Consider the following 15301-nt stretch of genomic DNA (forward strand, 5'->3'; position numbering starts at 1 on the left):
AGAAAACCAAAATGATTCTACGAAGCCGTTGATAAATATTGAGAATGCATTTTCTTTTTACTTAAATGACAATTATTTCGTGGTCACAGGTAAAAGTTAGCGAAAATACGCTGAAGTCAATTTTAAAATGTAACAATTTTTTGTATACCGAGATTTTCTGATGACATTCAGATTGCCTTATCAGCAAATTTCTTCAGAAGTGTAATAATCTCTTTTAATTTTATTTGCGAGTTAATTTCGAAGTTAGGAATTTATGCGAGATAAATTATTACGAATGGATCATCAGCTATGATTTTATTATCTAATCAAATATATCTTGCTTTGTGTGATTACATAAAAAAGTGCATATAAAGGTGATGTCCAGTATAATACTTATCATTCAGGTGTCACTTAAAAATAGTCGTGAATTCATTTGGCTAAAAGTTTTTACAAAAACAAAATGTTGAGTAAGTACCAATTTCTTTTACTCGCAGTTTTACACTAGTGATAAATTTTTAAAATACATATATTTCCCGGGCAAGGCTGAGGTCCTGGGTTCAATAAATATATTGCCCCGGTAAGGCTGAACTCCTGGGTTCAATAAATATATTGCCCCGGTAAGGCTGAACTCCTGGGTTCAATAAATATATTACACCGGTAAGGCTGAACTCCTGGGTTCAATAAATATATTGCCCCGGTAAGGCTGAACTCCTGAGTTCAATAAATATATTGCCCCGGTAAGGTTGAGGTCTTTTTTATTATTTTTTTATTTATTTATTCTTTAATATATTTGTTATACAATGGTATAGTATATTGTCCTCCACGCTAGGAGTTCACCTGTGTTGTGGAGGACTTTTTCAATTGTAAAGTTATATAATTCTAAAGCAATACAGTGGCGTTGGTAACACAGAGAAACATTAAAAATTATAATATAAAATCGATTTTTCCATAGTTATAACAGTAGTTTTTCCATAGTTATTCCAAAAAAAGTGAAATATAAAAAGTGAAATATTAAAAGGATTGTAGCCAGTTCCATATGTGTTTTTTGTATTCTGCTTACAGAATAATTAGTAATAATAATCTTAATTAGATGTTTTATATTGTGTTGGAAGTGAATTGAATAGTTTTATAGCCTGGAATCTGTAGTGTTTTTGTCCAAAGGATGTGTTGGTTTTTGGTATTAGTAGTTGGTGTGCATGTCTTGTTCTGGTATTGCGAGAAGTTTGTGAAGTTTTAAATGTGTTTAGGTTCTTGTAAAGGAAAGTAAGTATTTGTTTTGAATATATTTTTTGAATCTTCAACACTGGGAATTGTTTAAATATGGTTGAAGTGGGTGTTAGTATTGGTAATTTAAGTATTACTTTTATTAAAGTTTTCTGAGCTTTATATAGTGGGTCTATGTATTTTTACTGGCATAGCCCCAGGCAATAACGCCGTATTCCATTATAGATAGTGCTATTGCGAGGTTAGTATATTTCTCACGTTTTTGAAAAAGTAAATCAACTTGTTTATCTTTCCTTTAACCGATTCAATATGTCTGTCCCATTTTAAATAACGGTCGAAGTATATACCAAGATATTTGATATTTTCGGTTTGTGTGATTGGAGGACAATTGCATGGGGTGCTCGCTGAGTGACAGGAATGTATTTTACGGTAGATGTTTTTGGAGGGTTGGCCTCTCGAGTTTATGCTAAAGGTTATGAATTTAGTCTTATCTATATTTAAAGTTAATAAGTTAGTCTTAGGTTCAATACATATATTGCCCCGGTAAGGCTGAGGTACTGAGTTCAATTCCTATATTTCTGTTTCTAATATTCGTTTGAGATTAGCTTATATTGTTTTCAATTACTAAACATCCATTTGAATTTAGATTTTGTTTTCTTGAAAGAATGAATAAATAAATAATGAATGGATTAATTAATACAATAGAAACTTGGAAATTGATATAAACCTACTTCCCGACATCTGATCGACCTGAAACAGAGACCTGAAAGGCAGATAGACTCGTTATTGATGACAATGCATTCTATCAACTTTTGTGGCAATAACGCATGCATAGGCGCACACCATGCATTTCTGCAAGTGTAATGATGTATTACTCTTTCCACGGGTTTATATATAGTTTCCCATTTTTAAATACGTGTAAATATAGTTGGAACCCTTACAAAGAGATTTATTGGACAGCAATGACTTTTCCACTATTCAAGTAGGACTGGCGTAAAAGGTAGAAATACCTTCCCATAGGAAGTGTGTTAAGATTTAGGGGGTATTTTACCATCCTCTTGACAGTTTATCCATAGGATAAAGGTTACTTTCGATTTATTTATTTACTATCCGGTACTCTAACCTATAAATGGTGGCTATATAACGGATAAGTTAATACATGTTATCCTAAGAATAAACTATCAAGAGGATGGTGAAATACCCCCTTATTTAGTAAATTTTATTATATTATTCTTAGCTCAAAAAATATTTATAACACTAATTGCCATTTATATATAGTTAATAGTTATGCTATTATATTATGTTTATCTTTACACATTATTTATATATTTTTTAATCTGTTGTCCGGTGTCCAGAAACTATTGGCACAAACGGGAACAGATGTTTTTTTGCTTTTTCCAATTCTTTCAGAAACTAAAAGGTTATATAAAATTTGGAATCAGTTTTGTCTAGACGTGTTTTAGGGCATTAAACAGCTGATATTAAATTTGACCTAAACAATTCGACTTTCTCAAAAACGAAAGCTGAAATCAAAAAAAATTTCCCACAAAATCGACTTGAAATGTGATGTAGATTGATCGTGTGTTGTGACCTATCTATGCGCAAGAATTAAGCTGTTTTTTCTTATTTCATTGAAATTGAACAAACAAGTTAAAATATGGACTTTCTTTCTTCAACACATGATCAATTTAGAATTGCAAAGAGCGATGGGACAATACCAGTACCAGCTCAATATGTTCATACGGCTCAAAGAATCGACTCAATTGAATTACGGCTCACTTGAACGGGAGCCGTGAGATATGAGCGAATGAGCAATGAGAATACTGTGTTCGCCCGGTGCGACACGCCCGACACGGATCCCTCAATACGGCTCCACGGTACGGCTCAGCCAATACGGCCCCCAGCTCCCAGTGAAAGCGTATGAATGATTGTACGACTCTTACTACCGGTACTCCTGTACGTCCAATACTATTATTGTTTTTAATGATAAATTAATGTTTATAAGACAAGGTGTTATGCACAGCACAGAGGATAACAAATTATTAAAATAACATTTGACAAGTCAAAATATGTCACCAACAAATGTAGATATAATATGTCTCGACGCCATCTAGTGAGAAATTTAGCACTAACAAAGCCTTTCGTACAAAAATAAAGTTGGTTGTTTACAGATGAAAAAAAATATAATAAGCAGTAATTGTTGATTGAAGTACTGGTACATATTGAATTATTTGGCGTGTTGTAAATAAGCCGACGTAGCTCAGTGGTCCAGAGCACCTGACCGGATATCAGAAGGTGCGGGTTCAATTCCCGTCGGCGGCATTTATTTTTACTCGGAAGATATTTTCAATTTGTATTGATATTTCAGGCGACTAATTTTTGCTTATAATAATTTGTTATCCTTTGTGCTATGCATAAAACCTTGTCTTACAAACATTAGTTTATCATACAAATTTAAAAAAAAATAATAGATGCTAGGTAGTCAGTAGGTGTAGGTACATAATATGTCTAAGTTTAGATGTCGGACTTGACGACATACTTGTCTCTGAGTTTTCAATTGAGCTGTGCTACGGCTTACCGGGAGTCGTACAAACAAGGCTCATCAAAAAGAGCTAACACTATTGTGCGGCTCGTTCATGAACGACTCATCGCTAGTTGAATAATCTTACGTAATTTGGCACCGTATGTTTTCTTTTTAATCGGAATAGATCACAGTTCAGTGAGAGGTATGTTAAAAATGTACAAAGGTCAGTTTTATCAGATTTCATGTCATTTATGCGATTTTATTGCACTTCGCGTATAAAAAAACATATACCATAAACGCTCAATCAAAGGCATGATTGGTAATCTCTTTTCATTATCTGATCGTGTCGGTTTAATATGTCGTGTTTTAAAATTTAATCAATGTTCATCGTATTAACTGGTGAAAGTTATCAAGGGTATTCATAATCGACCAATTTATCGATGGCTTGCATGCGAAAAATTATGATTCATAAACTGGTCTTGTAGTCACAAAATTGTACGTGAATCAGTTTGTGGTTTATTGTGGACTGTAATCAATATTTTACACAACTATTGGGGTTAATGTGGTAAACAGTTAGAATTGGAAAAAGATTCTGACTAACTAGAAAATGCTGGTTATCACTGCACAACAGACTTGTACTGAATATATAAATTGTTGCAATGTCACTGAATGTAGTTGCTCCACACTGTCAGACATGGACAGGTAATTGGATGTAGGAATGGAGGAATATGTGTTAAAGTGAAATGCATTTAGTTGCGTCAACAAGTCTTATAATGCTATGTATACATCCGCGAGCCGAATTGCTGAACTGAACCTTAACTTATGGGAAAGAAACGAAGCAACCGCAAATGGCGCGAAACGGAGGTTGCAGTTGATTCGTTCCTTACCCGTGATTCGTGGTACAATTCGCGTTTCGTATACGTACCCTAATAATTTAATCATACGTTAACCCGGATTTGAATTTTCCCTAGAAGGCACTAACTAGATAAACCGATGTAAGTAAGCGCAGTTTCCTATTTTCTTATTAAGGCGATGCCATACGTAGTAATGCAACATCATGTGTTTTCGGTTCGAAAATTTGGTTGCCTAAAAATGTTTCAGATGCTTTAATTAAATACTGCGAGTAGAATACATCTTGGCCTTTGAAATAATCGAGTGTTTTTAAAATAAAATAAAATCTCCTACTTACGAACCCATTTTCGGTTATGATTTTATTGTATGATGTGGAAAATTAAGTTATTTATAAAATGATCGAAAAAAATTAAACATTTATGCCTGAACATCCACAAAATAAAATAAAAGGCACTTTTTGGCCATGTTTTTTCTTGCATGAATCAAAACAGGCGGATGGTGTTAAGCGGGAATTTAAACCGTATCGCCATCTACGTAAGGGTTGTTATTGATAGCGGCTCAATTAAAAATATTACACGACGTAGTGCATCGCCTTAATTACTAACAGAAATCTTACTACTTTGAAATCAGATGTAGACAGTAAATTATTTTCCTCTTATTTTGAACGTCAGAAGGTTTCAATACGATATTGATTATGTTGGTCATCTATGGTCAGTTACAATTTGGGAAACGGGTATAGTTCGCTAAATTTGGTGACTTAGCAGGGTGCACGGGTTCATGTAGTGAGATTTCTCCAGGTCTCGGCGGCGGATGCGTCTGCCCACCAACTGCATAGCGGGCCGGATCGAGAGACACTGGTTGAGGGAGGCCTTTTGATCTCTTCAGCTGGATATTAATCCAAAATTTAACACGGCCACGATAGTGTCAAATAAGCTTCGGTTGACTGTCAATATAAGCATTTTTTTCTAATAATGTCGTTCGTTATTCAAAATTACTGGCTTGAACTAACGAAGCTCTTAGAATAGAAAGAAGTCTATGGGGGGTGAGTTGAATCCGTTCGGGACAATGACGCTACATTGGTTCGGGCTTGGAGGAAGTTGTTCACATAACGTGTTGTATTAAGTCCCTGTTTAGTCTAAAACTTAAACGGGACGTATTATCAGGTTATGTATTAAGAGGAAGTTACAAGCCAAAAATGTGGATATTCTTGGTATAACTTATATTGTAGGTAAAAGGCATTAAAATCGCTTGACAAACTGAGTCTAGAAACGTTCGATTTTAAGCACAAAACTGGTTTTATTTTGTAAATAATTTTATAAGAAAGCAAAAAAGTTAATCAAGTGAAACTTTCACAGATAATCTTAGCTATAATACTGTATTTTTTTTAAGTTGTTTACGCGTTCATACATTTCTATTGAAAAAAAAGTTTTTTTGTAGTTAACATTTATAATTTTTATTGAGTTATTTATTTTTTTATTTGTATTCTACTCAAGCCAAACGATAGGAAACACTTCAATTTATCTAAAGCACATTTTTGGTATTTATATTGTACACCAAGTCGCTATAAAGATTAATCAAAATAGTGATTTAGCATTAAGTAACTTGTGGTTCATTATGTATGCCTCAAAAAGACGTGATGGTTCTAATGTATTATGTTCCCTTTGTTGCAGAAAGCATAACCCTTTTACTGGCGGTATGCCTCCTGGGGTGCGCCAGGGCGGCTTGTCCCCTGGCAGGAGACCTCGTGATGTCCCACGAAGGAGACGTCACTAAATACATCGTCTGCCGAGAAGGGACGGAGCTGATTCTGAGTTGCGACGACGGGACTCCATACAATCCCCTGGCTAAGGTTATAGTTGTGAATTTTTTGAATTTCGATTTTGTTGTCCGTAATGAATGAATGCAAATTATGGAACCGTAAATAAACCCTCTTTCCGACATACGATCGAGTTCAAACTCGGTAGATACCCCCGTTGCCGACGACAGTACATATAACATAATTTATTTATTCATTTTCGAGAAATCGACAGTTTACATTTAATCAGTTTGTACATAAGTATTTTATAGTAAAATAAAACCAATTATGGATTTCCTCCTTGTGACTTTAACTGAGACAGCATAATATGGAATAAGTAATTTAAATTTGTGAGAAAGGAATATGAATTAAAAAATTTATATACCTAAAACGAAAAATTTACAAAACAATACATTTATAGCCATGGAGAGAGGTTGTAGATATAAATCAAATCATAATAGAGATATAAATAATAGAGACATAAACATTTTTCACAAACCATCAGAGAAATATTCTTTTATGGACCTCTTGTATTTTGTAAGTTTGTAACTGAAAATATCAACCTTGGATAATACGCCATTGTAATTATCGCATAGTCTGTTCAGGCAAGAATTCTGCTCAGAGTTCGTTTTGCTTTGATCAACCCTGAACAGGACACAAGAGCGTGTTGAACGCGCAGGTACATTGAATGGAATCTTGTTTAATACATAAACCTTTGGTTGCAATCACATACACACACGCGGGCATATACACATTTTTCTAAAATCGGATGACATTACTGCAGTCAATAAATTAAATAAATATCGGTCCTATCCGATCGGCATTTGGCGAGGTTGATATAGTTTTGTTTTATATTAAGTGCTAAATTATAATATGAACTAAACTTGTCAATTTGACTGGCCTAAAACAGGATACATTCCTAGTTGGCTAGTCAAAGTTTCCGCATGTTTTATTGTATGATTTTTATGTGAAATAAATTTATTATTATTATTTATTAATTTATTATTAGTTATCGACTACAGTTCCTGGGTAGGAAGGTTCAATACTGCAAAACAAAAAGTGTTTTAAAAGACATTTTAAAATAGATGTATTACAGTAAAAAAATGTTTCTGACGACTTGATTTTTCATTATAACAGAAAAAAATATATTTTCAAAAAACACATATGTAGGGTGACGTACCAACATCTGGCAGGGCTCCAATAAATGACAAGACATCAATAAAAACCGTCTAATAGGCCCCAGATTACAATATAATGTTTAATAACATCACATGTCCATTGTCCATTTATCCGCAGCGACTTGTTTGTAATCAGTCTTTGTAAAATTTTACGCAAAAGTCACGGCACGCTGTGCGGCATGAATCTTTTTGATTTCACAGCAGCATGCCCACACAGATTGCACAAAAGTCACAATCATTTGAAGTTTGCGCAAGTCACTATACAGTTTTGCCATCTTACATTTTACATGTGGAAATTAGAGTAAATTTAGTTGTTGAAAAATTAATGTTTGTGCAAGCGGTTGCGCGATACATCTATACTTATAGAATGCAATACTTTGTTTATGTGTATAGTAAACAGTAAGAATGGGCGTGCAGAAGGACTTACTATTTTTAAAATGGACCTACTGATGCCATCTATCCACGAGCCACGACAATCAAATATGGCAACAGATTTTGTAAGAGTGGTTGTGTTTTTGTCAAATCTTTTAGTGAATTAGGCCATGTCTCATAAAATGTTAATTTTCTTCAGAGATATATTGTTTATTCATTGGATTTTTGTGAAATGTTGGTAAGTATTCATTTAGTCAATACCTAAAGACCGGTCGCTGGGTTGACATCGCGTTTGGGTCCCACCCAGGCGTTGAGTGCTTAATTCCTCAGCTGGCTCCATCCTAGATCACAACACAAGCAAAATTTTCCACTTAATGTGGTAGTATTAGGAGATTTTTAAATATTGTCAGGTTATTCGTGACCCGGAAATGTTTGTCTTTCTTTAATCATTAAAAAAATGTGAAGAATCAATCAATGAAGATTATAGCCATAAAATAATAAAGGTACTAAGTGTAAAGACCATTTTTGTACCTAATGTATTTATGATTGATTTGCAGAGATGTGAGTCTTCCCGCCATTGGTCGGAGCGAGCACCCACGTGCCTAAAGAACCAGACGGAAACCGTGTATTTCCCGCATGAGACTTCCTGCTCCATGTTTTACACGTGTGCCTACGGTGTCACCAACCTGGAGACTTGCCCCGAGGGCCTAGAATACAACCAAGACCTTTGGGTTAGTAGTTATAGTTAGTAAATCACCCTGTAGTTACTGTAGTCCGCAAGCGGCTACCGTGATACATGCACATCTCAAACCTGACTCCACTGAGAGAGAACCTGAGTTTTGATTGCCCCGTTAATTCTGGTCTTCCATCACAATAGGCATAGATAAATAAGTTCATATTACCCTCAATCGCAGATGATGTACAAAGTCGGCAATGGGTGAATGCGGTGCGGTGCAAACCACCTAACAATGACTTCCTGGTAGAGTTGATGGGCTTAACAGAGTGACGCCTTAGGCCCTAGACTGGATTTCAGACCTAGATGTTCTCCCTTGATCCATATAAGAGAAGAAGAAGAATATCCTAGTACTTTCCATGATTTTTCTTGTCTTTTACTTCCGCTGCCTAACAAAGGGGATGCCATAATTCCGCTGGTTTCGGGCAGCTAGAACTCGTATGTAATAAAAAAACATTTCGTTGGGAGTGTATTTAACTTTTATTAATATTTGTTATTATTATTGTAGTCGTGCGATTGGCCATCTCCAAACGGATGCTTTGCCCACTCAACAGCTCCACCCCCAATTGAGCCCATAACCGTGACCACAACTACGACCGAGATCAACACTGAACCCGCAACTGAACCTGCAACCGAAACTACACCTGAGATCATAACTGATCCTGCAACTGAAACCACACCTGAAATTATAACTGAACCCGCAACTGAACCTGCAACCGAAACCACACCTGAGATCATAACTGATCCTGCAACTGAAACCACACCTGAAATTATAACTGAACCCGCAACTGAACCTGCAACCGAAACCACACCTGAGATCATAACTGATCCTGCAACTGAAACCACACCTGAAATCATAACTGAACCCGCAACTGAAACAACAGAGATTCCAACTGATTCCACACCCACAGACTCTCCGATAAAATGCCAATCGATAGGAGTAATATATTTTCCCCATCCAACCGACTGTTCAAAGTACTTCATTTGCTGGGATGGAAAACTCGACTTGATGCAATGCCTCTATGATTATGAATTCGATGTCAAATATGAGGTGAGTTTTTTGAATAATTACATTGGTTATATATCGCGCCTCCGGTGCTAAACTGTCACTTATGCAAATAATGTAATTTTTCAGGAGAAGCGTTTGAAAATTCGACAGCCTATTATAATGTATAGTTCTTCTTGTCTAAAAAATGAACTGGTAATTATTTAAACTACAACTTTAAACTTCATATCAAAGTAAAAGCAAACGTCTCACAACTTTGTAATAAAAAAATATAAACATTTTAAATTTACAACCCTCCCAGAAGTGACATTATGGCACTAGAAAACAATTTACCAGGCAATTATGTCATAACAATCAAAACACGATATCATACTTTTCTAAAGGTTTATTAATTAAAATATCAAAGCAGTATAACAAACTTTTTTAATTCTACATATAGAACTTTACTATTAATCAGACTTTTTAAATTCAGTCTTCTTACCATTTTACGAACGGTTTTCAGCGACGTTTCATATTAAATCATTGGTCACGTATGGTACCTATTTAAATACTATAATTACGCAATTAACAACAGTATCAAACAAATGCAATTTCTTTTACTTATTATTACTATTTTAATTAGCATTAATTTTGTACTAATTGGGTACTCTTAAAAAAATCAAAAACCTTAAATTTATTGTCACATTCTCAGGAAAATCAGGGAGTCTTTAACGCTGTGGTTTCAATAAACTTGTTTTCCCTGCAAGTGGAAATGTGACTTTATAGAATGTTAGACGTACAAAAAATTAAATGAGATCATTATAGAAACTTTCATAGTATCTTGGTATGATATTTGCCTCCACTAATTGCAATAAATCACGCTTTTTGCGTTCTATAATTGGTATTTTTGAAGTGTATGCTTGCTTGTAGGGAATGTCATCTATTCTTTGGGCGTTGCCTCTACTTCCGCGAAATTTTTTCCTCTTGGTTGAATTATAGCTTTTGCTTCCTCCCAGTTTTAAGTTTTGTAAGTTGTTCGATATTGGTAATTTTCACAATTCTTTGTGAATTTAATGCATTTAATATCACCAGTTTTGATTACATCTCCGTTTAAATTTTTTGCTATATTAAACTTCATGTTTTCCTCAAGTGACTTCAAATCAAAGAAATCATCGTAATTCATTTCTTTTACCACAAATGGTTTACCAGTCTTCTTCGCCCCACGAATCAAGAACATTGTCACAATTGTTAATCGAACGAAAACTTTATACCATAAAACATAAGGTTTGGGGAAACAACGTCACTACGTACACAAGTATATTTATTATTTCATGTCACAACCAACTTAAGTGTTGTTATTGCTCCAAAAACCTAAAAATGAATTGTCACAATAACCTTAGAGGCGTTGTAGCTCCAGGAGACTGCTATTCGTGCGGGGTGCCGCGCGCAACTAACCAATCAAACGTTGTTTCTCCCAGTGGAGGTTAGATTTGCACCAAAACCATAACGACATAACTGCCCTCACGCGGAAATTATACGCACTACACAAGCGACGATGACGCACCAAGTAAAGAGGTACATTAGTTATTTTTTCTCATACTCAGATCAATTTTGACAAAACTTGCATAGTTGACAGTTTAGCACCGGAGGTGCGATATTGTGCCTGTCTCACTAGGAACTCCTGTGTTGAGAACAGGCTCATTTTATAATATAAGCAGTTTATAACAGTTTATCAGTATCCTACCATTCGGAATGCATACATATAAATTGGTTTAAAAAAATCTTTGATATTAGATATGTCTTGTTTGATGATCCAAGACTTGGTATCTGATTTATATTTAAATTTAGTTGAGTTCTGTCTAATGGCCATTGGAAGAGCATTGTATAGCTTTGTTGCAAGGTATTCAAAATTTCTTAGTCCAAAAGTTGTTTTAGCGAAAGGGATAAGTAAGAAGTTATGATCTTTGGTTTTGGTATCGCGAGCAGTTTGGACATTGTCAAAAGTAGTTCTGTGTTTGAAGACGTATTCTTGTATACTTTGGGCATTGTCGGGTGATAATGCAAAGACCAATGAAATATGTGGTAGGAGTATCGCAGCGGCTTTATTGAAGTAGACAGAGTACACAGAATCCTAGCAGAATAGCCAGTGTAGCGGTGGGATGTGAATCCGTGCTTCTCTTGCTCCAGTGAGATGATCGGTGGTGGAGTGTAGTCATGGCAATGAAGTCGGTAGCTCTATGGCGTAGAAGTGGACACCAGACTGAGTAATGAAGTTCTTCACTGGTGTTGAAGATCATGGATCTTCCAGGTGCTCCAGTGAGGAAAGTTCTGAAGATACGGTGGATATTATGGTCATAAAAATAAGTATAGTTAAAAGTTTTAGTTGTAAATCACTCGACATTAATCTTAGTTATAAGCCACTAGTCACAAGTCTCTATCTATGAAACTTAGTTATAAGCCAAAAGTCTTCGTGATCAATGCATAAATTAAGTTGTTAAGCGCCCTTGAGGTGATTTTCTCACGAAAACGGCGCTATATAAATAATCCAATCATTATATTGACGGCAGATGATGCGAGCATGAAGGGCTCGCAACGCAGGCGCAGGCCGGCGATATTGTCACAGGGCTCAGCGCAACTCCCAGTTCTTGCGGTGTAAACTGAGTGCTATGTGCTAACTCACTTCTGTTTATAAACACGAGAACGATCGAGAGAGTTACAATTCAGACAGTGATATGAGAAATGCTTTAACTATCCCGCAGTCAAATGGGGGAGTAGGTATTTCCCAAAAATCTATCCTCCTTATATTAGCCTTAATACTTGACATATGATTTCAGTATTTTACGTATTTCTGCGCAAATACAAAAGTTACCATTAATAATTGACTGAATAATTAGGATTTCTACAGTTTAAAAGCCCAGAAGAGAGAAAAATGCATGGAATCGTCGGAAGACCCACTTGGTTACAGACGTTTTGTTTGGCATCTTGGCCTGTCAAGAGTTAATCAGCATTCGAAGGTTCTTGGAACGCTGCTTGGAAATTAAAATGCTGTCTAGGTTTTCTTGCTGGAAAGTCCCTGACGCCAGAGTAGGTAACTGCGTCATCTGTCGCCTAGCGTCCAAAACACAGATTTTCTTAAAGACTTCATTGGAACTGTTTGTGATTGGTAGTTTAGAATAATGTTCATTATTAGTTTCTGAGCTATACAATTCGAATCACTGGGCGGCAGCTTTTGCTCCTCTCCAGGCTTTTGACTTTTAATATATATACATACATAGCCCCGGGCCAAAAGGGCTCCTTTCTCTTTCACGATGAATTTATAATAATGGTTGTTGGAAAAATATGTATTTTAGGTTCGTTTTAAAAATTATTTGCAAGGGAACATGGCTGCTATATCGGGAGATTAATCTTTACCAGGCTATAATACCATACTCGATTAAAGATTGACATAGTGAATGGGAAATTGTTTTGAGTTGATCCAAGTGAAGGATGTTCATTTAGGTAGCTCTTGAGCTTTGGACAAATTGTGTAATTCCTCATTAAAAAAAAACTTATACTAAAATATTATATGGTTTAAAATTTAATAGATAGGTATTTAAGTACCTACTTTCAATCTTATGATTTTGAAGGAAAATTTTATTGTGATTTATTAAATAAGAGAAAATTAGAAACACATTTTTTGGGACTTAAGGTTTGCTTACCGCAGAATTACTAGTTAAATTAATTTATTTATTAGTTCAGATTACAAAAATAAAATGGAACGTAATCTCCTTATTGGGGTACCTATCGATATATTTTTAATCACAATAAATTAGCCCTTTCGTAGCTAATTTCAATCCTCATAGAATTACGGTTCCTTGCTTTGAAGCCTAGATATAAATGCAAATTCCCTTCAATGTAAAGCACAAAGATATCGCTCGAATCCCCTATTGTCATGTGTTAATTTGCACAAGCCTGAAAACTATCACGACACGAGATATAGAGATTTAACAAACCAACTTGGTCTAAACTTGTTACACAAACCTCTGAAAACGAACGGGACATCTTAATATGTGGCACTTACTTATGTTTAGATAGTGTTTTTTAAGTTAATACCAATATTGCAATGTATTTAAGCTCATTTTAATATGAGTATATAGACTGTATGCCATCTTTAGTTTTTCTAAAGTAAAAACTATATTAGGCCTAAATGAGAATCTTGAGGTACCCCGCTTGCTGTCACGAATTTGTATGACTGTTTACAATGATTTATTGCTGAATTATATTATTTAGGTAGCACTTCATTCTAAGACTTTATCCTTTATACCGAATTTGCAAATTTTATTTCAAATGATTTTACAAAGTCCGAAAATATTGAGTTGACTTGGGTTGTACTGGACACCTACGCCAGTAACATTGGTTTTATTTTCAAGTGAACATGATATAAAATTTTCGTATGAAGACAGATTTGTTATTTACATAATATTATTAGATTTTGTGCTGCCATAAGATCAAGGTGTTTGGATTCTCGAATAATAATTGACAAATCATTTCCAGAAACTCTCACTATTTAATACACTTTCAAGTTAAACTAATTACGTGTAAATTAATTATTATAAATATTGATAAAATATTTCAAGAACATACTAATGATTTTTTTATGTTAATATTTCAGAAATGCGTACCGATTTCTCCTACAGGCTGCACGGCATCCAAAACAACCACTTCAATCTGGTCGAGGTCCACAGAAGGAAGTTCACCTGTCACAAAAGAGCCTGACTCCTTTGTGAAGGCGTTGATGGATAACAAGCCTGCAAGAAACACATTATTCTCATAGATCGTTAGTAATATGGCATTAATGATTGAAGGATGAAAATATTGACGAGTAACGAGAGCAATCAGAGTTGATCTGAAATCGAATAGTCAGAAACACACATGGAATAAAACGGAACAAACATAATATAGACCTAATAAATACGTGTTTGTAATATTTATGTTTTTCTCACTCCTCACAATAATTGTTGAGCGCCACATTGGATGGTGTTTAGTTAAGCCGGTGGTAACATTGGATCCGAAGGGTATAAATCGAAAACCCTGCGCACTTTACAATTTTAGAATTTTTGTTTTGGTGTTTTATCTTATTTTTACTGACGGCTTTTTAAATACAAAGTATAGTAGTTTATACACAGCCCTCTTCACTAGAGATTCCTGTTTCGAAGCGGACTGGACGTGGTTACACCACGATTTCCTCACATTTATATAATATTATATAGCAAATAATCCCACAAAGGCTGTGCATGGGTATTATAGTAGTTATTTTAACAATTCTATGGTTTAAGTATCAAAATTAAGGTGTACATTTTCTTTGAAGATAAAATATATAAATTATGTTATTATGAAGTGCTAGGATACCTACATGATGGTAATGGTAGGAGTAAAAAAGATAAATAACCTTTTCCGAAATTACAACTTTTTTTTCCATACAAAAAGACATACCTACTAAAAATCCTTAGTGTAAGGTACAAACTATCTCGATAAATTCGCTGTGAGCTTGCCGTGTCAATGTTGCATATTTGTGATTTGACCATATCCATAGAAACCGCATGTAAACAATAAAATAAGAGAGAGGTTTCGACGTTTACAATAAGCTACAAAATCGTTTGTTGTAAACCAAATTCAAAAA

At 34.9% G+C, this 15301-nt stretch overlaps 1 protein-coding gene across 1 annotated transcript; it reads left to right on the top strand.

Annotated features, from left to right (window-relative positions):
• Positions 1 to 384: 384 nt before the first annotated feature.
• LOC149410865 (uncharacterized) lies at positions 385 to 14505 on the top strand. Its single transcript, XM_089648084.1, has 5 exons — positions 385 to 446; positions 6250 to 6428; positions 8482 to 8655; positions 9166 to 9708; positions 14294 to 14505. The coding sequence occupies exons 1-5, from the start codon at positions 440 to 442 to the stop codon at positions 14453 to 14455; spliced, it is 1065 nt and encodes a 354-aa protein (XP_089504210.1). The 5' UTR covers positions 385 to 439; the 3' UTR covers positions 14456 to 14505.
• Positions 14506 to 15301: the final 796 nt, after the last annotated feature.

This window comes from Hesperophylax consimilis, chromosome 27, assembly GCF_061612785.1.
Source record: "Hesperophylax consimilis isolate HC1 chromosome 27, BYU_Hcon_1.0, whole genome shotgun sequence".
Classification (NCBI taxonomy): Eukaryota; Metazoa; Arthropoda; class Insecta; order Trichoptera; family Limnephilidae; genus Hesperophylax; species Hesperophylax consimilis.

Excerpts from the sequence above, each read along its gene's own strand:
- LOC149410865 (XM_089648084.1), top strand. Across the intron at positions 8,656-9,165 it reads AATACAACCAAGACCTTTGG|TCGTGCGATTGGCCATCTCC; the intron begins GTTAGTAGTTAT and ends TTATTATTGTAG. Across the intron at positions 9,709-14,293 it reads AATTCGATGTCAAATATGAG|AAATGCGTACCGATTTCTCC; the intron begins GTGAGTTTTTTG and ends TTAATATTTCAG.